General features: G+C 43.1%; 1 protein-coding gene across 4 annotated transcripts in view; it reads right to left on the reverse strand.

Moving 5' to 3' along the window:
* Positions 1 to 11,365: 11,365 nt before the first annotated feature.
* Positions 11,366 to 26,887, reverse strand: part of Aplp2 (amyloid beta precursor like protein 2) — a 64,387-nt gene continuing 48,865 nt past the window's right edge. For 2 of the 4 annotated variants that reach the window (XM_031346063.1, XM_031346061.1), the window contains 9 exons: positions 25,412 to 25,570; positions 24,877 to 25,005; positions 21,085 to 21,184; positions 20,284 to 20,436; positions 18,788 to 18,823; positions 16,104 to 16,189; positions 15,173 to 15,247; positions 14,708 to 14,863; positions 11,366 to 12,791 (listed from right to left, as the gene is read on the reverse strand). In XM_031346063.1, the coding sequence (XP_031201923.1) occupies positions 12,690 to 12,791; positions 14,708 to 14,863; positions 15,173 to 15,247; positions 16,104 to 16,189; positions 18,788 to 18,823; positions 20,284 to 20,436; positions 21,085 to 21,184; positions 24,877 to 25,005; positions 25,412 to 25,570 (996 nt within the window). In that variant the 3' untranslated portion in view covers positions 11,366 to 12,689. The remainder of the gene's footprint in view (positions 12,792 to 14,707; positions 14,864 to 15,172; positions 15,248 to 16,103; positions 16,190 to 18,787; positions 18,824 to 20,283; positions 20,437 to 21,084; positions 21,185 to 24,876; positions 25,006 to 25,411; positions 25,571 to 26,887) is intronic. The other 2 variants (XM_031346064.1, XM_031346062.1) reach the window with 1 other exon arrangement.

A 26,887-nucleotide genomic window follows, 5' to 3' on the forward strand; every position in this document is an offset into this window, starting at 1 on the left:
CGGAAATCCGCCTGCCTCTGCCTCCCAAGTGCTAGGATTAAAGGCGTGCGCCACCACCGCCCGGCCAGTTTTTAAAAATAAAAGCAACAGGTAATTTCTTCCGGAGAGGTCAGAGAATTCATCCTTACTGGAGCATTGCCTTCTAACCAGTTAAGAAACAACAGAGCACTTTGATGTGAGCAAAGAAAGAGGGAGGGGCAGGATTTTTTTCTGGTTAAGAATTTTTTTTATTTTTATTTTTTTTATAATTTATTTGTTTTATGTATGAGTACGCTGTCTGCATATACACCTGCATGCCAGATGAGGGTGTCAGATCCCATTACAGATGGTTGTGAGCCACCATGTGGTTGCTGGGAATTGAACTCATGGCTTCTGGAAGAGCAGCCAGTGTTCTTAACTGATGAGCCATCTCTCCAGCCCCTTGAGTATTTCTTAAATGTATAAAATGTGTTTTAGTAGGGGCCAGAGAGATGGTTCATCAGTTAAGAACACTGGCTGCTCTTCCAGAAGTCATGAGTTCAATTCCCAGCAACCACATGTAGCTAGCAACCATCTGTAATGGGATCTGATGCCCTCTTCTGGTGTGTCAGCGACAGAGTGTTCATATACAACAAATTAACATGTTTTAGTCAAGTTTATTCCCCATTCCTTCCTTTTAATTGTTCTGCTAACTCTCCTCCCTAATATTCTCATCTCTAAATTACACGAGTCTGGTTTTTTTTTTTTTTTTGGTTTTTTTCCAGATAGGGTTTCTCTGTGTAGCCCTGGCTGTCCTGGAACTCACTCTGTAGACCAGGCTGGCTTCGAACTCAGAAATCCGCCTGCCTCTGCCTCCCAAGTGCTGGGATTAAAGGCGTGCGCCACCACCGCCTGGCTTACGAGTCTGTTTTTTTAATCCATTGAGTCCACTTTATGCTGCCAAGATGTGCACAGGTATAGATAGGGGTATCTACTGAGCAGGGGTTGTTCCCTGAAGGGAACCGCCTCTCTTTCTCCCAGGAGACATCAACTGCCAATTAACTCCTCAGCAGTGGGTGGGACCTCATGACCTCCCTCCTCCATACTGAGATTTTGTCTGGTTTCATCTTCAGGAGGTCTTATGCATGCAAATCACAACTGTTGTGAATTCACATGTGCAATGGCCCTGTTGTGTCCAGAAAACACTGTTTTGCAACAGCCACCTCCAGCCTCTGGCTTCTGTAGTCTTTACACTCCTCCTTCTACGATGATCCCAGAGCTTTAGGAGAGGTCTCTGTGTATGTGACACAGATGTCTGAGCTGCACGCTCTGAAATCTCTCATTCTGTGCATAATGACTAGCGGTGAGTCTCCATGTTAATTACCACCTACTAAAAAAGAAGTTTCCCTGGTGAGAGTTGGGAGACCCAATAATCTAGGGCAATAGTGATAAGCCATCAGGAGTTGGTTTAATAGTATGTCCATTTAGCAATCGGCAGTAGTAGCTCTCTCTTCTAGGGCCTATGATTTACCCTGTCAATGGTGACAGATATGAATTTCATCTTGTGGGGTGGGAAATCAAATGAGAAAGTACTTGCTTATTTCCATAACCACACCACTATTGCTCTGCTGAATCTGTACAAGGTTGGTCAATTTCTCTTTTTTTTTTAGTTTTTTTTTTTTAAGATTTATTTATTTTATGTATATGAGTACACAGTGTAGCTGTACAGATAGTTGTGAGCCTTCATCTGGTTGTTGGGAATTGATTTTTTTAGGAACTCTGCTCACTCGGCCCCACTCTCTCAGTCCCGGTTTGCTCTGGCCCAAAGATTTATTTATTATTATAATTAAGTACACTGTAGCTGTCTTCAGACCCACCAGAAGAGGGCGTCAGATCTCGTTACGGGTGGTTGTGAGCCACCATGTGGTTGCTAGGATTTGAACTCAGGACCTTCAGAAGAGCAGTCAGTGCTCTTACCCGCTAAGCCATCTCTCTAACTCACAGGATTCACATCTGAGTAAGACCGTTGATTTCTTTTCTCCTCCAGGGGCATACATAGAACCTATGAAAGCTGGCCAATAGGAATGAAGCTTCTAGGTCAACACTAGTTTAATTTCTCAATGTCCTATGGTGCAAGCAACTGCAAAAATAAGGGTCTCCCCATCAAGTTCTGAAAGGTAAACAAGAAGATGGCAATAGCCTATGTTTGGGATCTACAGAACCCCAGGAGCCAATAACTGGAAAATAGGTATCCTATACCTGGTACTTGACGTTTGTTTGATTTTTGAGACAAGGTCTTAAGTAGCCTTGGTTGGCCTGAGGCTCACTATGTAGACTGGGGCTGTCATCCAACTAACAGAGATCCACCTGCCTCTGCCTCCCAGGTACTGTGCTGATTCAAGGTGTGTGTCACCAGTACTTAGCACGCTGTGGCTTTCATTTGGTACCCCGTGGGCCACATCACCAGGGGTTTCTTACTTTACTCTCAGAAAGCAGATTACCTGAACACCTGAACCCTTTATTGGCTTCCTCTTGAAAGTCTCTCCTGGCATGTCTCGCTGCATCTGTGACCTATGTATAAGTAAGTCATGCATTTTTTCTAATCCAGGACTCAGTTGGTGCAAATTCCCCAAGTAGAAGAGGGCAACTCAAAAGCCAGAGTGAGTGCAAGCTCTATAAATGCTGGTGCACCAAAGGCCCCTGGGCTGAGGTGTGTCTTTAGCTGCCGTGCTATTAGGAGGGCTGGGACCTTTTGGAGGCATGTCCTTGAAGGGAATACTGGGACTCAGGCCCTGTTCTATCTTTCTTTCACGTTCCAGTGAACAGGAAGCAGTTAAGATTTCCTCTATCGTCCACTCCCTCCTTGATGCATTATGCTGGCACAGGCCACACGCACAACAGGCAAACCACCATGGGCCAGAACAAGATCTCTATCTGTAGGTCTTGAGCCCTTTGGGGGTCACATGTCAGATACTTACATTATGATTCGTAACAGTAACAAAATAAATGGTTATGTAGTAGCAATGAAATCATTTTATGGCTGGCCTCTACCACCACTTGAGGAACTGTACTGAAGGGCTGCAGCATTAAGGAGGTTGAGAACCACTGGGCTAGAAGCTCTGAAAACATGGACCAAATAAGCCCTTCCTCTCTGCCACGGCAAAGAAACTGTAACCACATCTGGAAAGCCTGCTTGGGATGTATTCAGAGCCTATCTAGAAGCATCTCACTCAGGGCTACTTGATGCTATCTTTCCCTGACTTTTCCTGCCCTGTCTACCTCATCAGCACACCTGAGCTCATTCTTCCTTCAAGATAGTGTGTGTGGCTCCAGCCAACCTACTTACTGCCTGGTCCACAGTGCCACATGGGATTTCATTAAAATCAAAGTCCACTGAGTCACTTGCTCACAGTGCTTCCATCAGTGCTTAGGTTAAAATGCTTATCATTTGATAAAAACATGGTCAAATAGTTTTTAAAATTCCTTCTTACCGCTGGGTGGTGGTGGCACATGCCTTTAATCCGAGCACTTGGGAGGCAGAGGCAGGTGGATTTCTGAGTTCGAGGCCAGCCTGGTCTACAGAGTGAGTTCCAGGACAGCCAAGGCTATACAGAGAAACCCTGTCTTGAAAAACCAAAAAAAAAAAAAAATCCTTCTTACCAAACACACACACACACACACACACACACACACACACACACAGAGAGAGAGAGAGAGAGAGACCCCACATATGTATTTATGGATGTTTTGTCTGTGTATATCTGTGCATCATACGCACAGGTCTGGAGCCCTGCAGAGGACAGAAGGGCATGTTGGATACCCTGGGACTGGAACTACCAAGGCAGTGCTGGGAATTCCAGGTCCTCTGGAAGAACAACTAGGGCTCTTAGCCTCTGAGCCATCTCTGCAGCCCCAAATATTTTTTAAATCATAAAGACCCTGGAGCTATCTTTAAAGTAGCCCCACCTTATCCTCAATTTCACTTTCAGATGTTTCAGTTTTCCTTGGTCAACTTTGGTTGGAAAATACAAAACGAAAAATTGCACAAACAAAAACTCATATGAAATCGTACACTATTTTGAGTAGCCTAATGAAATTTCAAATTATTCTACTCTATCCCACCTAGGATATGAATCCTATGATATGATGCCCAGACTAGCCTCAAATCTGCCATGTCGCTGAAAGTGACCAGCTTCTCCTCTCACTACCACGCAGGGACTGTAGTTACAGGTGCAGGTACATCACCACAGCTGGTTCACTGGTGCTGGGAATTGAATCCAGGCTTTCCTACACACTAGGCAGGAACTCTACCAACCTAACTACATTCCCAGCCCGTGACTCACAGTATCAATGCTGTATGTACCACTTTCCCCACTTTGAGTTACTGAGTAGCTATTGTAATGATCAGAGCAATTGTCATTGTATCTCAGGGCCTGTTAAAGCAACCCTTAGCCACTGTGTCTAGGTGCCTGCATGATTTACCTCACTCCATCTCACCACATAGGCATTGTATTGTGTCACATTGTCTCAAGAGAAAGGGGAGCACAGTAATGAAAGAACATTGGCATTACTATAGCAGCTGTAACTGTTCCATTCTTGTTAATCTCTTACTGTACACAATTAATAGAGTGAGCTTAATTATAAATATGTTGGGCAGCTTTCTAGCACTGTGATAAATACCTGAATAGCAATTTACAAGGGAAAAAGGTAATCTACGGTGGGGCAAAACTGCTTACCCATGACAGGCCAGAGAGAGAAAAAATGAGTAAGCCAAAGCCCGATGATCTCCTTCAGGGGCATCCCCTAGTGGCCTCTTCCCACTAGACCCCTCTTAAAGATTCCATCACCTCCCAGTTCTGCCAAGCTGGGGACACATGGCCTTGGTGAGATATAAGGATCCAGACAACAGCAACAGGTATGTGTGTGGAGGAAGCATTTTCAAAAGGAGTTAGTACTATCTGTGATTTCAGGCAGCCACCGGAGGCCTACCTGAAAGTGCATATAACTGGGGCTGGAGAGATGGCTCAGTGGTTAAGAGCACTGACTGCTCTTCCATTCGAATGTCCTGAGTTCAAATCCCAGCAACCACATGGTGGCTTACAACCATCTGTAATGAGATCTGACGCTCTCTTCTTGTGTGTGTCTGAAGACAGTTACAGTGTACTTACATATAATAAATAAATCTTAAAAAAAAAAGTGCATATAACTAATGAGGCTAATGTCACTAATAAAGCTTAACAATCAAACAACCCAGGCAACGCCTTTGATTCTAGCACTCAGAAGCAGAGGCACACAGTTCTTGGTGGGTTCCAGACTAGCCTGGTCTATATAGTTAAGTTCCAAAACACAAAAATAACTGTAAACACTTTATTATTATTGTGATTAGATCTCACTAAGTTGTCCAGGGTGGCCTCTAACTCCTGCCCAGTGTCTCAAGTAGCTAGGACTAACAAATCAATACTATAGAGCTCAACTTTTCTGTATTTTTAAATATACATGGAGAGGGGAAGGGAGAGGGAGGGGGAGGGGGAGGGAGATAGGGATCTCACTATGTAGACTAGGCTAGCCTTCAGCTCACAGAGATCTGATTCCTGAGAGCTTCACTATATTTTTAAAGTAGATTGGACTTGACCAAGAAAACACTTTATTGAGTCTCTTCATGGTATTGTGTTTAAGGTTGTTGAGTTTCCAGGTGCTCAGCTTACTTTTCTATTGTGACAAAGCACCAGGACCGCAGCAACTTAGAAGAGAAAGCATTTCATTGGGCGTATGCTTTCAGAGGCCCGAGTCCACGATAGATACTAGATCTCTAAAAGCACGGCAGCAGCTGAGAGCTCACGCATCCATCATAGGAGGCAGAGAGGACACTGGGAATGGCATCTCAAGCTTTGGGTGCCTACAGAGGCTAGAAATGCTGGGTCCCCCAGACTGGAGATAGAAGCAGTCGTCAGTTGCTCAGTAAAGGTGCTGGGAACTGAACGTGGACCCTCTGTCCTAGCAGTTTGCGATCTTAACTACTGAGCCATTTTTCTAGTTTATCTTTGTAATTTTTTTTTTTTTTTTTTTTTTTTTTTGAGAAAGGGCCTCTAGCCTAGGCTGCCCTCAAGCCCCCTACGTAACTAAGGATAACCTTAAACTTCTGATCTTCCTGCCTTCTAAGAGCTTGGGCCTTATTTATGTGGTGCCACCAGGGATGGAACACAGGGTTTCATGCATGCTAATCAGGCACTCCTCCCAGCATGTTCTATCACCAGCACTGCTCTGCCTTAAAAATAAGAAGATAGCTTTATAGAGTGTTGCAGTTTAAATATGAAATGCTCCCATGAGCTCCCATGGTAGAAGACTTGGCTCCCAGCTAATGGTGCTGGGTAGAAACGTCATAGGAACTTTAGGAGGTAGAGCACTTCTAGAGGAAGTATGTTACTGGGATCAAGCCAAGCCTTGAGGATTTATTTTTGGTACAGAGTACCACTGTGTAGCTCTGGCTGGCCCAATGCCAGAATTAAAGGCATGGACCCACGAGTGGTTGAACTTCGAGGTTTCCTAACCTGACTCATCTCTGTTCATTCTCTTACTTCCTGACTGCCCATGCCTTCCCCACCACGATGGGCTTCATCACCTCAGGAACTGTGAACCAGAACAAAGCCTGTCTCCTTGCAGTGGTTTTGAGTCTAAGATGTGTATGTGTCTGATCTAAGTTCTGACACATGTTACCTGTGGGACTACTACCATTATCTAGAATGTTCTTTTAGTTTTGATGATCATTAAGTACAACATTGCAACACACTGACCTTGGGACCAGGCTTTCCAACTGCTCTACTACAAAGTATCAAAATACAAGTTAAAAAATAGTAAGAGGGTGCATTAGTCAGCCTGGCACCACCGCAACAAAAGGCCAAGTTAACAGCTTATAAGGAGGAAGAACTATTTTTGTTGGTACTTTCAGTCCATAGTCCCTTGGCCTTGTGGTGAGACAGTTCATCACATTGGAAAGCATGCAGCAGAGATCTGCTCACCTCCTAGAGACCACGAAGCAGCAGTGTGGGAAGGGAAGGGGCTAGGCCCCATGTATCTCCCAAGGGCACTTCCCCAAGGGCCTAACTTCCTCATACTAGGTCTCAACAGTATACATGCTGGAGGTCAAGCCTGACAAACAGGCCCTTAGGGAGACATTCGGGATTCAAATTTGATAGAGTCCACCAGTCAAGCACGAAGCTTCAAGGTCAACCATGAAGCTATATGAACCAGGAGTGGTGGCACATACCCTACAATTCTAGTACAGCAAGGGGAAGAGGGTTAAACATCTAAGGAGCTCTCTTGGCTGTATAAGAAATCTGAGGTCCGCCTGAGCTCCACGAGACCCTGTCTCAACCCTTCTCCCCTTTAAAGCTGTAACATAGAGCTTAACTCCCTACTCTTTTAAGTGTAAGCTACGTGTAAACAGTATCTTTCCAAGGACAGCACTGTGGGGGAGGTGTATCGTAACTTTTAAAGTAGATAAATCTGAAACCAATAGGCTACCCAGATAATCAAGGTCACTACCAACGGCATTATGTGGACAATGATTTTTTTTTTCTTTTGGGTCTGTGATCATCCATGATAGAACTCTAGCTCAGAGAGCAGCACTTGTTTAGTGTGTGTGATGGTTTGTATATGCTTGGCCCAGAGAGTGGTACTATTAAAAAGTGTAGCTTTGTTGGAGTAGGTGTGTCACTATGGGTGTGGGCTTTAATAACCTTGTCCTAGCTGCCTGGAAGTCAGTATTCAGCTAGCAGCCTTCAGATGAAGATGTAGAACTCTCAGCTTCTCCAGCACCATGCCTGCCTGGGTGGTGCCATGCTCCCACCTTGATGATAATGGACTGAACCTCTGAGCCTGTAAGCCAGCCCCTATTAAATATTGTCCTTATAAGAGTTGCCTTGGTTATGGTGTCTGTTCACATGAGTAAAACCCTAACTAAGAGAGTGTGTCTTGGGTTTGATCCCAAACAAAGAAGTTAAAGTAAAAAAACGTAACCCCCAGGGAGGCTTTTATAAGACAAACATCAGACACACTGCGATGTTGTAACGGTGGAATATCTTCCAAGAAAGCTAACCAGTACTTACCAGTCAGGACCACCAAAACAATGAAGGCCACATCCTAGGAGAAAAAGTGGGCTGTTGATATAAAGCAAGGAGACCTGAATCAAGAATGGGCAGAGACAGGGAAAGCATACGCTTTAGGAACGCATTACGTCACACAAGGAGGAGCATAAGCAATCATTCTGGCCAGGTGTGTGCAGTGCCAGGATATACCTGTAATCCCAGCACTGGGGAGGCAGATGGCTGTGAGCTTGAGGCTAGCCTGATCTATGTAGCTTTACACACACACACACACACACACACACACACACACACACACAAAGTAGCAATATCTGAATCCTAAAGGCTTTATCTCCCCATAAAATGAATTATTTGGGAAAAATTATTTCATCTTTTTTCTGTCTCCCAAGTTTCCATTTTGGATTTGGTACATACATAATTTAAAAATAACTGTAAATATTCACATGGTACTGCTTCCTAAAAAATGCCATTGAGGTTAGGCATAGCTCTACTCAGTTGGAGGCTGGGAAAATGGTTGTCAGTGTGCTTGTTGTATGAGCAAGTCAGTTCTCAGGACTCACACAAAGGCCAAATGCTAGGCAAAGCACACCCCCTTGTAATTCCAGCCCTGGGAGGTAAAGGATTCCCAGGCCTACTGACTCTCTAGCCAAAGGGGAGATCCAGGTTTAGTGAAAGACTAAGTGGATTGGGCTGGAGCAGTTATAAGAATACTTGCTGCTCTTCCAAGAGACGGGGATTCAGTTCCTAGCATCCATGTTGGACAGCTCACAAACCCTGTAACTCTAGCTCCTGGGTGTCTGACATCCTCTGCAAACATATACAAATACAGCATATACACACACAGAATTTTTTTAAGGTGGAGAAAGCAATTTAGGAAGCCATTTGCCATCAATTGCGAACTTCCATGTATATGTGCATCCATCCATCCATCCATAAACATAGACACAAATACGTATTCTGAGACAGGGTCTCCTATGTAGTCCAAGTCGGTCTTGAACTATGAAAACCAGGCTGGCCTTGAAGCAGCCCTCATGCCTCGGCCTTACTGCAGTACAGCACTGTGATCCAACATTTGATTTTAAAATTGTTACCCAGATCTGGATTTTCTTGGCCAGAAATCTACAGACTTCTCAAGCCCTCTCTAATCTATTTCAAAGGTTTTAGGGAAAATGTAATTTACGCCTAATCTCTGGGTTACTGGACAGAAGGACTGACTAATGACATCTGTGACCAAGAACACAAAGAGGACAGAAAGACATCCATCCCTATTTCATAGGCAAAAAGGCAAGAGACATCTGTCTCTTCAGGCTGTGTCACTAGGTGCAAGTGACGCTATGGTCATGTTTCAGCTACAATCAAGATGACCCCTTTATTCCCCTCCTGCCCCCCAGACAGGGTTTCTCTGTATAGTTCTGGCTGTCCTGGAACTCACTCTGTAGACCAGGCTGGCCTTAAACTCAGAAGTCCACTTGCCTCTGCCTCCCAAGTGCTGGGATTAAAGGCGTGTGCGTCGTCACCACCACCTGGCCCCTTCTTTTTGCTCTGCCCTTGTTCATGACCTCTCCTAAGAATCTGACAGTATGTTTCTATGGATATGCAGCTCCCTACCCCCAGGATCCTCTGGAATCTCAGGGACTTATTGCACTCTAACCCATCCCTTCAAAAATAAAGAGTATCGACTGTCACAGTAACTGAAACCACAGCAGATCATCTACATAGCTGGGTCCGGCACAGGTCTCAGCCATTAAGCTTGGATTTGCAATTGAGAGCAGACAGGCAGATAGGCCCTTCACACTCAATAACAGGCAGCGCCTGAGGTTCATTGCAAGGTGGGTAGGGCCACATTCCCCAGAGGTCACAGCTTAGTCATCCAAGCAGAAACCAGGAGATGAGTAAGTTTCTTTCTGTGCCCGTGAGGGAGCCGTACTACTTGGATGAGGTCAAAGGGCAGTTCCTGCTTTACATTTCTGTGGGTGTTTCCTTACAAAATTTAATCACTATATGGCTACCATAAACACAACTACCTCTACAGTTTAAGGAGAATTCAATTAAACGCGTCAGCACCTTGCTGAGTGCAAAGCAAATCTATCTGTACAGAGTGAGACACACAGGCCTGGCTGCAGTAATTCTTGTGTTCTGATCCAACCTCCGTAGCTACGCTCATCCATTGTAGGATATGCACTATCCTCTCACAAGCTCTGAACACCCAGGAGTAGTCCATTGTCAACAGAGTGCTGGTGACAAGTTCCGAGAGCTGACCAGTTGGATAGAACTGGACAGGGGTTGGCTTACAGAGATGACCAAACCACACAGTATTTGAGAGTCAGTGAGCAGACATCAGGTACCAAATAAACAAAGCTGTGTTTTGAATCAGATAATGAATGGCAAAGTGGCTTCCCAGACAGCAATCGAGGGTCCAGTGATGCCTCCTTAAAGCCACTTCAAATATAAAGGTACCTCGTCGTGATGCTCTTGGGCAGCAACCTGAGGGGACATCATAGAAGCAGCCAGGCAGCGTTGACTGTTAACAGAGAATCAGATTGTTGGCAGCTTGTCCTGCCCCCCTCACTCCCCACGCCTCCTGGCTTAGAAACTCATACAATATGACCCCAATACCTCCATGTTTCATAACATGCATCAAGTCTTATCCCATAGCATTTAAGACTGAGTGCTAACAGTGCAGTTAAAAGCCCAAGTCACTGACTGAGCACAGGGACTCCTAGTGGCAAGTTACTTAAACTCAGACACAGCTGCTATGGACAGCTTCCTGAAAATTCACCCATAAGCTCTATTAACATTACTCTCAAAATTGGGAAGAAGTCTTGACTTAAATGTTGCAAAATGCCACAGGCAGGCTTTCCTTCATCTTTCTTTGCTTGTAAGATATGGCCAATACTGGCCTTCACTTCATTAGTCCTTGTGTGTCAGCAACCCCTCCCCCAAGTGCTGAGATTAAGTCCACGACGTCCAGCTTCTTGTGAGGTGTGGGAGTCACGTGTATGACTGTTAGACCTGCATGGAGGCCAGAAGTGGGTGCCAGATCCCCTGGAACTAGAGTTACAGACGGTTCTGAGACCCCAACCTGATTCCTCTGTGCTCTAAACCACTGAGCCATCAACTCTAGCCACTTCCCCCTTTTTTTTGGAATGAAAATGGAGTTGTTGGTTCAACTTTCTATGTAATAGAAATACACTATAATACAGGCTAGTAACTCTTCCCTGAAGCACGATGCCCTTCATCCCCCAAAACAGGCCTAGAAAGCTCCATCCTCACAGGTCAGTGCCACGCTCAGTAACACGAGGTGCTCAGGGGAAGTTAAAGTGTTTATTGATGTAGTTAAATTCTGTACATTCTCCACAGATCATACTAAGGAGTTTGTAGGTGAAGTTTCAATCTGTGCATAGTGGGAAGAGGCATGGCTAGGGCCAAGGGGAGTGGGGGGGAAGGAAGGGGAAGTAAATCACAGAAAATACAAAACACAAAACAAAACAAACAAACAAACAAAAAAAACAGGTTACCAGAACCTTCAGATTAAAACAAAACAAGCAACAAAGCGCTAAAGGCTGTGAGCATCAACTTCAGCTACACAACATTACAGATTCATATGAAGGAAACAAAAATTTTCAAAGATTTCCACAGTGTCTACAGATCCAATTTCATGTGCAACCCAGAACATTGTCCTTTCATATAATGAAGCCTCCTGGGAACTCTCCTGGGCCCTCAGCCATGTTTATTATGGTATTCACTGAGTGGACATCAAAGGGGCTGAAGAGCAGTGGAGGTGAGTGAGGTACAGAGGCAGACAGAGGGTCAGTGCATGGGAGGGAGACGGCCAATAAGGAGGTGGGTACACGTTTGGATACCCTTGGTAAGGAAAGTAGATAGGAAAAAAGCTACCGTAAACAACTGTGGAAGAACATAGACTGACTATGGGCTAGTTGCTGTGGAAGAACTGGATTTGAAGGAAAGCACAGTGGATCTATGTTTGTATCCGGCTAACTCAAGGTGCCTTAGCCCTGCTCGGTGACGGCTGCTACAAAAGCACCCAGACACCCAGCACTGGAAGCACTAGGCTTCTAAAGAGACTATGCCTAAAACAGTCAGTTATTGTCTACAATGTACTTCAGCTCCACTTACATTTCTCAGCAACCTGAAAAGGGAAATACTGCCTTTATACATACATTAAAAACAAATAATAAAACCAGCACAGCGAATGAGGCTGAAGAGCTGACTTACATAACGGGAACAGCCTGTGTGTATAGTCTATCATCAAAAAAATCAACATTTTCCATTTATATAGAGCATGTGTGAGACAATACAATAGAAGTGGCATTTCTAATTTAAAAAAAGAAAACTACATCCATCAGATATCTGCAATAGATCTTTTTTTTTCATTTCACTTAAGGTTTATATATCATATATTGTTATATTAACATCTTTTTAACCCATTTAAAAGAATGGAAATTGCAATCCTACAGTAGTACTTTATAGTCTTAACAATCCAGGAGAGCAGGATGTAGGATGAGGCCTTCTGGCACCACTGGTAGTCAGCAGTCAAGCACAAACGCTGAGCTTCTTCCAGTCCACCTGCAGCAGCCTCAGCCAGGGTGTCTGTCACACATGCTGTCCTTAAATCTGCATCTGCTCCAGGTATTTGTAGGTTGGGTTTTCATAACCATGGTTCTGCATCTTGTTCAGGTGACGCTCTTCTGGGGTGAGCATTGGGTCAACCTGTAGGAACAAAGACTGCAGGTCACTGTGGGGTACTGCAGAGGCCTGCAGAGCAGCAGGACCTCAAGCTATTCACTGTGCAATCCCACAGGACTCAAAGCAGCCCAGCATCCTTTTTAACTCGACAGATCAAACAAGAACTGGTATCAAGGACACAGAGAAGGGAAGAAAGAGGTCAGAGAGGCAATGCTTCTCTCTGAAAGTTTGGTCCCAGTGAGACAAACAGTCTGTTAACAAAGACAGATAACTGTTTGACAATTTCAGTTTCTTCCTTGGGATCCCTGTTTTTGGCACTTTTTTTTTTAAGGATTTATTTATTTTATGCATATGAGTACACCACCATTGTTCTCTACTGAGCCATCTCCCCAGCCCCTTGTCTTGTTTTTTAACACAAGGTGGCAGTACTGTTCCCTTTATCAAGTTGCTGTGAAACTGAAGCACATTGTGACACATTTTTTTGTTTGTTTGTTTTGTTTTGTTTTGTTTTTTCGAGACAAGGTTTCTCTAAGTGTAGCCTTGGCTGTCCTGGAACTCACTCTGTAGACCAGGCTGGCCTCAAACTCAGAAATCCATCTGCCTCTGCCTCCCAAGTGCTGGGATTAAAGGCATGGGCCGCTGCTGCTGCTGCCGCCACCACCACCACCACCACCTGGCCATGACACATTTACTGAACTTTTTTTGTTGTTTTTAAGATCTACTTATTTATTCTTTACATGAGTACACTGTCACTCTCTTCAGACATACCAGAAGAGGGCATCAGATCTTATTACAGATGGTTGTGAGTCACTATGTGGTTGCTGGGAATTGAACTCAGTACCTCTGGAAGAGCAATCAGTACTCTTAACTGCTAAGCCATCTCTCCAGCCATTTACTGAACTTTTAAAGGACCAGTTTTCACAGGGACAAGTGGCTTCCAACCAAGTAAGTTCTAGGAAAGTGGGCAAGTCATGTCATGCTCAGCTATGAGATAAGGAAAGGGGGCAGATAGTCTCTATTCATTTGCACCTCAAACTCTACAGTAGAGGCCAGGTTCCAGTACTGATATGTACGTATCTACAGTACTCTTCCACAGTGTATTACATTCCTTAAATGTATTTATATAACCTAGAAGCAAGAAACTAAACATTTTCCACCATCCACTTTTAAAAACTGAGCTGCAAACTCCTCCGATTATGCATTAGCAGATATAGAACACAAACAGCTTGCATGTGCTTCCTGCCCCTATCTAGCCATTTAATAGAGTGCCACAGACAACATATCTAGCATATTCAGGACTCCTGGTTCAATCTCCAGCAACATAAACAGGTGGACAGCACACAACCAAGTGAAACTGAAGCACATGCTAACATTTACTGAACCTTTAAAGGACAAGTTTCTTGGAAACCAGAGTGACAAGTGGCTCTCTGAAAAAAAAATTCCAAGAAAATACTGAAAACTCTTTTTATTTTCTGAAGCATATATTACGACTTCCTGGCACTGACCCATTTAATTCATTAAAAGCCATGCTGAAAGTGAGTGACAGTCCCTTGAAATAAGAGCAACATAGCTCAGCAATGTCTCATCTCCAAAACATGACCCAATAACCCAATGATTAAGACAAAGGACAGCTGGGCGGTGGTGGCCCACGCCTTTAATCCCAGCACTTGGGAGGCAGAGGCAGGTGGATTTCTGAGTTCGAGGCCAGGCTGGTCTACAGAGTGAGTTCCAGGACAGCCAAGGCTACACAGAGAAACCCTGTCTCGAAAAGCCAAAAAAAAAAAAAAAAGACAAAGGACAATAGCAACATGCCCAGCACTTAGTAAGTCCAGATCTTTGAATTACATACAGTTCCAACCCTAACTACTCACCCTGGGTTGACAATGCAGAGCAAGCCCTCATCAGCTTGAACCAAAGGAAGAAGGTGGCCCAGTCCTTACCTCCACAATCCCATGGCTGATGGTGCCATACTGCCTCTTCCTCAGCATCACCAGGCTGATAACGATGACTGTAGCAATGGCCACTGCGATAACCAGCAAGCCAATAAGGGCATTGCTGCTCAAACTGAAGTCCTCCCTTAAAGGTCCCACCGATTCCTAAAACAACAAAGCACATATAGGAAACAAAGTCCAGTGACTACCTGGACACCAAAAGAGGGCATGTGCCTCTCAGCTGGTTTTGAAAACAAAGATCCTGCTTTGTTACCATATCAGGGAGGTTGCCCACTTTTTCTAATTTACACGGACATTTTCATTTTTTGCATTCTTACTCAGAAATATGGGAAACCGGGACAAGAGCCCTTTAGTAACTGAAAATACCACTGATCTTTCATTCCTACTTGAACTAAGATGACTGAAAAGAAAAAGACATGAAGACAGCCCTTCCATTCTGGAGTAAACACATACCGGCTCTTCCTCAAGGCCCCCAACTCTCTCAGCATTGAAAATCATTTCCTTAACATCCAGAGTCTCGTCAATGACCTGAAAGTTATAAATAGCAGCATTTACTCAGTGAGTTGGAGGGAAATGAACATAAATGTCACTTCTTTACAATGCTAAGGGTGTTGGGAAGCTGTTTTCTTCCATCACATTGATCCAAATCCACTCAGTACACCTCTAAAAGGAGGGGTAAGTGTAGGGCAGACATGCTGTATGGTGGCTCCTCCAGTCTAGTGAGGCTCTTTACCTGAACTTTCCTTGAAGTAACTGTGGTGGTGACAAAGCTCAGGACAGACAACAAACAAACATTTAAACACGAAACTCAAGCCCAGCAGACACGCAAGCAGGTAAAAGTGCCTGCAGCAAACCTGACAATTTCAGTTTGGTCCTTGGGATCTACATGGAAAGGAGAGAGTGACTCCTAATCATCCTCTGATCTGTCTGCATACCATGGCATGCATGTCACACACACACACACACACACACACACACACACACACACACATACACGCACACGCACACACGAGCAACTAAAAAAAAATCTAGTTCAGCTGAAGGCAATTATACAATCTAAATGGAGAGAAAACACCAGAAGAACAAAAGGAAGTATAAGAAAAACAGAAAACTCAATTTTACTCAATTCTCCACCTAATAAATATTTACTTACTTGAAAGCAGCCTCTGATACATACTTTTTGTTACAGGTATGTTTTTCTACCATATACTAAGAAAAAAAAAAGCAGCTTCCCCAGTCCCCTCATTTTGCAATCTGTGGGCATGGATGCTCCCCTATTGTCTACTAGTGGAAGACTGGCACATTGGCCTGGACATACTAACTACCATGCTTTTTGCTTCAGTGTACAGAAGGAAGTGTGCTATGCAAAAGACAAGCGGCTCACCATATTTTCATCCATTTTATTCTTACTGTTAATCACTTTTTCTTCTGCACCAATCAGTCCCCCGTCTTGCTCTGCCATTCCAGATCCTGTGTAGAAAATGTTCACAGTTTAGTTTCTCAACAGCCCACCTTAGGCCAGTCTCTCAGAAGCAGCAAATCCCTGCTTGAGGGCCAGAGAGCTTCTTATCAAATACCCCCATGACTCTGTAAACAGTCACTGCATTGGCATGTTTGAGGATGCACTGTGCTTTGCAAGGATGAATGGTACAAGCATTTTCATAAGACTGATGCATATAATGAAGGAAGACAAAGTACTTCCTGGTCTCCCACCTGAAGAAATGGAATGTAAGCTTTGCAGAGAAGCTGGGCCTGAGGGTGCTCATCCTTTACACACGACTCTAATAGCACTTACTATGCAACCACACAAACCTTTGTACCTAGAGCCTACTGAATAGACATATGTGTGCTTTGAGCATAATAGTTTACTCCAAAAGAAATTGTTTCTGCTTCAAGCCCCTGCCACCTTCTACTCCCAAGTCCTCCTATTTGCCCTTCAAGCTTCGGGTTTTCTAGAGAGACATTTCTAGGCTGTAGCAGTTAACATAAGTTTGTAATCATCTATCTCCTCCTATGTCTCCCACTAGATGCCTGATCCCTCAGAGCTGATCCCAGAGTTACATGTCAAATTGTAGGTAAGCCCAGGTGAACAGGAAGAAAGCACTTTATCCACATGGAGAATTTTAACCAAGTTGAAAGGAGCAAGAACAGCACCTGTCCTTCTTCCAAGGTCAGAAATGGCTTGAGCCAACATCACTCCTGTGTGGCACATAGATAACAGCATCCAAATACACACCATGTCTGGACTCAGCACAGACGCAGAAAAAAAAAAATCCCTTTTATTTTTAGCTTCAAGCATGAGATTCCTGGCTATCACAAGTTTCTTATTAATAAGAATATATTTAGTTTATATGTATCTATGATTTGAATCCTTTATAAAGAGACTCAGCCAACTTGACATGCTAAGGTACGTGCCTGCAAGTGAGTGGATTCCAACGTAAATTTACTGAATGTCCTGGAGATGCCAAAGGCAGGCAATGATACAAAGCCCAGCCACAGAGAAGTTTTTTACTTCACAACTAGACTTGTTTTCTTAACACCATCCAACAGGAGTGATTAATAATAGCCATGAGGCTGCTGAGCTTGCAGCCTAGTTAATTTATTAACTCATTACACTGTAGCCAAAGTGACACATTTTTTCTAAAGCATTTACTTCAAAAGAAAAGCATAACCTGATACCAGTTATTTGTGTCTCAAAGGAAACAACACTGCCTGCCTACGATTCAGAAAGAGGAATTTAGAAGGGTACTGGCTTACTCAGCACAGATGCTCATAATCAAGATTACTCAATTCTAATTCTGAACTCTTCCCACCTCATGCTCTTCTCAGAGTTTTAAAAGGCATAAGGGCAAGACTCTCCGAACACAAAGAAATCCTGAATCAACTCATCTAGCTTGCTTTGGTCCAGGCTATCCCAATACTGTGTTTCTGACTAAACTTACTTTGGTTTCATAATGCACAGAAATGACCAAAGTTAGTAGTCATGTTGCCCCAACCATTTTTTTTTTTTAAGTAAGAAAGCTGAAGACAGTGTACCTTAGTACCTAAGATGTGCACCTGAGGTGGATATTAGCACAGTGACTTCCAAGAAGTGGAGGCACAACTGAATGCAAAGAATGTTCAAAAGAGTGAAATCACACTTTTTGATTCTAAGAATAAAATACGGTACAAATTAGACACCAAGTTCTGAGCTAGGGAATCTCACTTGGTATACCCATGACTACACTACCAAAGCCAAGAGAGTACACTCATAAAACACACTAAATACATGGCACTATTACCCATGACTCAAGAGAGAGGTCTGTCTAATTATTTGGAAGATTCTGTAGCTGTCACTAGCTACTCAGGCAACAGAAACCACATGGGCCATGAAGACAGCCTTGGGTCCAGACCTTGATCCTCTAACTTCTTAACTTGCAGATTTGGGAAGCAACACATGTTATCTCAGAGGCTTTTTCAACTGCCTAATCTATAAAACTGAACCAAAAATCCTGTCCAAGACAGAGGTTTGTTGGATAAACAAGATAACATAGCTGGCATAGTACTTTCTACACACAGTGTTTTTGAAGACTAGAGACTCACTGTACCTCGAGTTCATCTGTTTCTATCTCTTTCACCGACAGCATCTTGTGTTTTAGGAATGCTACCACTCAGGAACATGAGATAGTGGCATGGATGGAAGGTAAGATAGCAAAAGGGGGAAGGCAACTGATAATAATAGGGGAAAAGAGAAAGGGAAATTACAGTCTACCTACCTGACTGTAAAATTAAGCATGTTCTTAAACAGACTAGCTACAAATAACATTTCTGTTAAGCCGAGCATCCTTTTTCTGACACTTACCCAGACAAAGACGTAGGAAAGCCTGTTTCTCAGGGGACTAGACTAGGAAAGCCAGGGAACGTGTTAGTAACACAGAGGCGGGGCTACTCTAACTCCACTCACAGCCATGGCTGAAGAAATGAGGCGGGGAAAGTCAGATGGTGATATGAAACATAAAATGAAACTTCCAACACACCGGGGAAGTGAGAAGGAATGGAGGTCTTAAGGAACGTCTTTGACAAACCAACCTTTTTTCATTGGGTGGTACAATTCCGGCTGAGTGTCTAGCAGAAAGGAAAACAATAAAAAAACAAAATAGTACAAAAGGAGATTAAGAAAGAAAATGGTTTCCTTCTAAGTTCCTCTTTATAATGTGACCAAAAGGCATTTTCATTAAAAACCATGCCTGAGATACCCATAAACAAACTGACCATGATCTAGATAGATAGCAAATGGCTGCAAGTATTCCTGAGGAGAGAAAAGTGGGAAGTCAGGAGCCCACCATTTAAGAGACATTTGGAAGAGTCCCATATTAGTTAGCTTACCCCATAAAATTACTGTTTTTTTTTTTTTTAAAGAAAATAGTAAAAAATGAAGTTAGTATTGTGGTTCACTGACAGAGACACAGCTTCCCTGTAATGCTTCAACCCCAAACAAAGCAGAGAGAAGCTGTACATGCATGGCCACCCCACAACCTCATGGAGGTTTGGGAACTATGGAGTGGGAATTAGGAATGGAGTGACATTGCTTTACCCTCTCATTTCTTAGGTATTTAGTCAGGTGCACAAAGTCTGAACCTCTGAGCTAACTAGTTCCAAAGGCGTTTCTGCTGAAGTCTGAAAGCTGCATGCATGCACACCTTTCCACTGGTCTGTTACCTTCAATAGGCTACTATACCTAATCAATCATACGACTATCCCAGAAGCTACAGGAACTGAACTGTCAGTGTGGATTCAAAGGCACTTACAAACTAAGCTATGTGACACTCTGAACAAGTACTTAATCTGTTCAAACCTTAGATTATCCAAATGGGATACTCACGGTATCTACCTTCAAAGAGTGTTCTGAGGATTGAATAAAAGGCATCTAAGCACAATGCTTAACTAAAGCTGACACATAGTTAGGACTGCAAAGTCACCGGCCATTTTTATCCTTACTACCTTCACCATCAGAAATAGCAGGAAATAGAATCTGATTATACAAACTAGTTTTAGGGCACAAGTCTCAGCAGCTTGTTTATTTTTGGTACAGACTCATAATTTTCAGGGACACTTTTAGATACAGAGAATCACCAAGAAAAACATGCCTATGAATCAAAGGATACAACTTCTCACCCAACTCACTTCAATGATGGACCCTGACCCTCTCAGGGCACTGCTTCAGCCTCTCCCCCTAATCTGCCTCCTAAGACTGTTAGGAAAAGATAATGATGTAATATAAGCAACATGAAGGTTCTGTTCAACTCAAAGGGATCCCTACATGTAAGGGACATCACACAAGCAAAAGGCTTGCTACAAAGTGTGAGAAATATTCCTGGTTTCCTGATGATATTGAAGTGTATTACTTCCTTCTGGAATCCAGCACAACACCTGCACACAGGAGGTGCTTAGAGAATCCATGCCTTCCCTTTTCCTGCCTCTCACAACAACCTCCCCAACTCAATCAGGTTCTAAGAAATGTATTCCAATTTTCTAATTTTATGCTCTTCTCTGTTCCTAGGGATGGCTCTAAGGACCATACATACCTTCATTCTCAGACAGGGATGGGAAGGGATGGAAAGGGTGGAACGGCGGGATCTCCTCACTCTCCTCAGAGCTCACCCGGACATCCACAGGGTTCTCTGAGATGGAGGAGGTAAATTGGTCCATATCTGCTCGCTGTTCCTGAAGGAGCTCATCTAACAAAAGCACAACAGGGAGCAGGTAAGCAACTTTTAGAAGTAGGTCTAGGCACATGACCAGTACTTTGAGAAAGGCCAATTCTTATTATCCCAGACCTAAGACCTAGCAAGAGCCCTCCAGTCTGCAACCCACCTCCTGTCTATGTCTAACTCCTGCCTACTGCCTGACTTTATAGTACATGTGGTCCATCTCTAGAGGACTCACATAACTACAACTACACACCTTTGAATTATTTTACTATCTATCTCTACTAGAATAACAGGAATTCTAGCGGATACTGTCTATGGGTAAACCATTTTACCCTGCAGCACACAGCAGAAGATAGAATGATATATAATGACTACAGAGTAAACTGGTAACAGGAAACTTCCCAGGCCCCTGCAATTTCACACCCTAGAGTTTCTTCCGCTAAAAAGAGTGAAGGTCAATGAAATTCAAGGCTCTGTGGCTCCAAGCCAGTACATCTGTCTTTGGAGACTCCTCAGCCTTGTCATATAAACCTCTACTTAATTCCAGGCTTTCTGAAAGCATGGTGTGCTAAAGCCTGCCTCACCAGCCTTGCCTACTCCTTACATACTTCATCCTAGCCAGCCATCATCACTCCTTAGTCTCAGCAGTCTGGCTTTGATACAATTGGTACCCACCAATTTCCTCTTGAATTTCTTGAGCTACATAAGGAACTTTGTACAGCAGAGAAAGACTTTGGTTCCTTCTTTCTTCAATCACATGGAGGTGTGTCATCACCTGGAAGCACAATACCAGGAGAGGCCTTGTCACTATAAACTATGAGGTCAGGAGGAAAAAAAACATCCACATAAGAGTTCCAGAGACCCAAAGGTTCTCTTTCTTACTCAACACAGCCGAGCAGGAAAGCCCCCGACAGCACATGAGTGATACAGTCTCTGTCTACAGAGAGGGCTACAAGTTAAAGCAACGTTTACTTTCTTTTTTTTTTTTTTTTAAAGATTTATTTATTATTATAAATAAGTACACTGTAACTGTCTTTGGACCACCAGAAGAGGGCGTCAGATTTCATTACAGGTGGTTGTAAGCCACCATGTGGTTACTGGGATTTGAACTCACGACCTTTGGAAGAGTGGTCAGTGCTCTTGCCTGTTGAGCCATCTCACCAGCCCTACGTTTATTTTCAAAACACGGTCCTGAGGAGCTTGAGATCCTCAGTGGTCAGAGCAATTGCAGCTCTTGTAGAGGCCCTGTGTAACGCCCACACGGGAGTTCACAACTGGCTGTTAACTCTAGGTGCAAGGGGATCTCTTTCTGGCTTCCACAGGCACCGGGCATACATGCAGGCAAAACACACATCCACATAATAAATACATTTAAAAATTAAAAACAAACACACAAACAAGCTCACTAGACAGTTGATTTAGCTTTTATACAAAGCAATCATCACTAAAACCACTGAGTACTGAGCAGAAGCCCTGGTTTGGAGGTACTAGACTTTAGTAAACGTTTGCTGAGTCAGAGGAGGACCGAAAGTGCTGGTCACTTTTTTCAACTAGTAAGATTAGAGTAGGTAGATAGACAGTGAAACTATGGTGGGAAAGCACAGCTGCTGATGGACTTGGTTTAGTAAAGCAAATACATAAAATACTATGGTTAAGGTCAGGACTAATTTACTCCCTTTTAAATTATGGTCATTTAAAAACTGAGGAGGGACAAATAACTCATTTTTAAGTAAGCGTTGAAGAAAGATTTATCCATGGTAGCTCACTACTTTTCTGAATGCAAAGGTTGTTAAGAACAAAAGTATCCAAAGTAGAAAAGGTGATGTGACCCAAAGATACAGGGGAGCTCTGCTGCAGCTCAACAAACTCACAGCCGTGTTACCCACTCAGGCCTAGGCCTGCACTTGCTGAGCTTCTTCTAAAGAAGGCACTCAAAACCAGTGTACCATGTAGCCCTGAGGCCATTTACATGAAGGGTTGAAATGGAAGAAAAATTAAAGATGCTTTTGCTGTAGATTGATGTGCTTCTGACCTTTAAAAGCAAGATGACAGTAATTTAACTTTCTATTTGCCATTCTGCCAATCAAATATACTGATGGGCAAGCACAAGTGTGAGTGCCTTGGCAAAAAATGCAAATGGAATTGCAGTGTGCTTCCAGAATCTGTGCACATGCAGACACCATTATATCTCCTCAGAGGAATTTAGGGCCCTGTGACAGGATGAGAATTGCAGGATGGAACAGTGGTAATCAATCATGATAGAGACCTTACTGCTACAGAGCCTGAGTGGCAGGGATAACACGGAAGCACCAAAAACATTCCATGACATTAATCTCAGATTACAAGGTATATATGAGACATAAATCAATTTCAGGCTTAAATGTGAGTCACACCCAAGAGAAATATTTTACAAGATTTGTTTATTTTCCTTTATATGTATGGGTGTTCTGCCTTTATATATGTCTGCATACGAAACAGTTCCTGGTGCCTCCAGAGGCCAATAGAGGGCATCAGATCCCCTGGCCTAGAGTTGCAAATGGTTGTGAGCTACCACATGGGTGCTGGACATCAGAACTAGGTCTTCTAGGAGAGTAGCAGGTGCTCTTAACCATACAGCCCCCCAGAATCTTAGGTACACAGCAAACATTTTTTAAAAGTTACCAATCAGAAACACTTTCAGTTCTGACTATTTTAAATAAGGGATATTAATCACGCAGCATGGCGAGTGCTCAGGCAGCACAGGGAACAGGCACAAGTCAATGCAATTCAGTGGCTCCATTTTGTTGGACTCACAAGCTGAGAACAGACTTACAGTTCCCAGCAGTCTGTCTGCAGAATTGCTAGGATAGGCTGACCCTAATTCTCCACTTACCTGCTGTGAATCTTTGTCTCAGAAATTTGCTAAAATTATTTCTATATTGATCAGGCACAGGGATGTACAGCTCAGCTATAGAGTACTTGCCTAGCATATGTAAGGCCCAAGACTCTACCTTTAGCACAATTAAGGAAAAAAAAAAAACCCAAACCCTCTCCATTACATTTTATATATAATGTATAATATTGTTATATAGAGATAAGATACAACACAAATATAATAAAGGATTGGGTTAAGGATTAATTTTCCCGCCTATCCTCAAGAGGCAGTCTCCAGCTCTTGGCATTTCCCTCTTTCCACTCCATCTAGTGTAAAGTAAAACCTTAACTCCCACTAGCTGTCCCCTGGGCCCCAGAAACATCTCTTCCCATAGTCCCACTCTTCATACATCAAAATTCTTTAATTTTCTCAAACATCCAACTACTAATGTGAATTCTGTACCTTGGAGGAAAGTAAATTTATTTTAAAAGATTTATTTAGGGCGGTGGTGGCACACACCTTTAATCCCAGCACTTGGGAGGCAGAGGCAGGTGGATTTCTGAGTTCAAAGCCAGCCTGGTCTACAGAGTGAGTTCCAGGACAGCCAGGGCTACACAGAGGAAACCCTGTCTCGAAAAACCAAGATTTATTTATTTTATGGATGTGATTACACTGTTGTTGACTTCAGACACACCAGAAGAGGGCATCAGATTCCATTATAGATGGTTGTGAGTCACCATGTGGTTGCTGGCAATTGAACTCGGGACCTTTAGAAGAGCAGTCAGTGCTCTTAACCTCTGAGCCATCTCTCCAGCCCTGGAAAATAATTCTTCATCTTTATAATTAACAAAATTAATTTTCTATTACTCTGTGAGCTGTACACAGGAATCCAACTTTGCTTCATGAAACTGTATGTGGAATTTCAGCATGTAGATGATAACACATAAATTTCTGCCCAACAAAGGAGTGAAACTTAGCTGTAGTACTCCTATGACTTCAGTTAAATTACTGTATGATCTTACTGTAAGAAGCTGGGAAGGTTTCTGGAGTGTATAGAGTGCCCTCAGTCTGTGCAGCTTTACATTAAAACAGGAGGATAAAATGAGGATCATGATGGTATTATACAGCCCCCTGAAAAGCCAATAGACTACTAGAATGTACATCCCTATGTAGAGTGCACAGTTCACTTTCTATGAATATATAGGCAGCAGTAAAGAAACAGAAAACCTGTTCAAATGACAGTGGGGCAAAACTGGGCTCAGCACAGGACAAACTCAGAAATGTCTGTCTAAATAAAAACTTCAAAGGCTACAACAGGAATAAAGTGTTTTGTTTTGTGGCTCTAGAGATCAGATCCTGGGACTCAAACACAATGGACAAGTGTCCCAAGCAGTGAGCCAAAGCAACTTTTAAGACCTACATAATGTATTTGCCTAGAAAAGGAAATTACACTAATTCAGGTGATAAACTGAATCAAATGAACTGACATAAAAATCTGATTTGGGAACTGGCTTGTCTCTTCTGACAAAACCCCAACTCTCATATGAAATGTCTTCTAATAACAAGCACAGCCAGCAGCATCACTGCGCCCACTGGAAATCTGTCCAGTTTACCTGGGATTTCATCTGGGCGGCCTTTTCTGGGTCAACAGCCAACACGTGTTGGTAATGACGAATGGTGTGCAGACGATCTTTGTTTTCAGCACGGACATAACGACGAAGAGCTTGAAGAATGCGATGTGGCTGCAAGACCAGAGAATTCAAAATAGTGAGGGAGGACAGCCCCCAGCATGCATGGAGAAGTCTGGGGAATTCCGTGCTCTCCCCCCTTATATGAGTTCTGAAGTTGGAACTCTGGCTGTCAGGTTTGTGTAGCAAGTGCCTTTATCCCATGTCATTTCACCAGCTTCCTATCCAGTACTTTCTAGGACCCTCAAAGCAAGGCAGCTTCGATTGAAGCATTAGAAAAAGCTTGAGCCCACTTAACTCAAGAGTTCTCCCATGAATTAGTTTACCCAATGCCTTCTGTTTGTTTAGTAAGCTGTTCTCAGGCTTGAGACTCTCCTGCCTCTGCCTTCCAAGTACACGCTTTAAGCAGGCAACACTAAGAACATGACTTGTCTACAGTTCTGCTCTGACCCCAACTCACCCGAGGTGGGTCAGACTGCAGGGCAGCCAGATAATTTTCCAGAGCTATGCGCCGGCGGTCATTCAGCATGGCTTCTACTCGGGCCAAATGGGTTTCCACAAGCTGCTGCTTCTCACTGGCTGCTTCCTTCTCTAAAGCTTTAACCATAGCTTGGAAATGCTAAGCCAAGGAAAAAGAACAACAAATAATCTGTGGCATCTGTAGGAAGTCTAACAAGCTCATACCCTCAGAACTCAGTGCTTTTCTGTGCCTAGTGCCTCTGTACTTCAGTAAGACGGTAACAGATTCAGTGACACAAGGGCTAGGTACACAATTTCTTATTTCTATTAAGATACTTCCATTCAAAAAAAATTAAAAAAAAAAAAAAAGATGCTTCCATTCATAAAAAAACCAAGTTACATTTCTGTGTTAGACAGACTCTTCATTTTTCTATAGCTGATATTACTAAGTTTGCAATTTCAACATCTGCTTTTTCAACATCCACAATCATCTTTTCCATGTTCTAAAAAAATACCAACTTCTAAATCCTGAAGTCAGTAACCAACAAGGCATATGTTTTAAAACAAAATACAGTTCAGTAATATGCTGGTTCACACTGAGTCGCACCTACTAGAACTGTAAAGGGAACATTATCTGTGAGATGCCTGGCCACATTTACTAGCAACTTAAGGTTGCTCAGTCAAATATCCCTGTAGATGAAATTGCTTGTGTAAGAATGAAAGCTTAACTGGAGAGATGGCTCAGTGGTTAAGAGCATTGACTGCTCTTCCAAAGGTCCTGGATTCAATTTCCAGCAACCACATGGTGGCTCACAACCATCTGTGATGGGATCCAATGCCCTCTTCTGGTATGTCTGTAGGCAGCTGCAGTGTACTGGTCATACACATAAAATAAATAAAATCTTAAAAAAAAAAAATTATAGGTCTGAGATTTTTGAGTGACTAATTAAAACAAGCCAAGGTCCTCCAGAATACTCGGAGAGAGCTAAGCTGACATATACCTACTTTAAAATGTATGCTTACACCGGGAATTTGTTCAATTCTCAAAACTGCCTCCACTTACAAGTTAAAGGAATAACATGATTCATTTCCAGTCTTATAAATTGTTATTTCTATTGGTAGTCCCTCCCTTCTTGAAGGGTGTACATTTTTTCACAAAGCAAGGAATAAACTTGTATTAAAGATCTTTGTTTTCTTCCTTTGCCTTGTCAATGAGTCTGCCAGTTTTTTTTTTTTTAAATCCAATAGTGTTGAAAAATAAGCCACAGCCCATGAACAAGATGGCGGGGGCTTTTGCCAAGAAAGCAGAATTAACCAACAGCTAAGCCAAGGTTACTTCCTGTACAAGTTAGGTGTGTTCTGGGAGAGGGTTTGGTTTCTTTCTACCACAAGTAAAAAATACTAGTGGTGAAATTGAAATGGGAAGGAAAGGAGAAAGGAAGGGGGAGGGAGAGGGAGAGGGAGAAGAAGAGGGAGA

This window comes from Mastomys coucha, unplaced genomic scaffold, assembly GCF_008632895.1.
Source record: "Mastomys coucha isolate ucsf_1 unplaced genomic scaffold, UCSF_Mcou_1 pScaffold23, whole genome shotgun sequence".
NCBI classification, from domain to species: domain Eukaryota; kingdom Metazoa; phylum Chordata; class Mammalia; order Rodentia; family Muridae; genus Mastomys; species Mastomys coucha.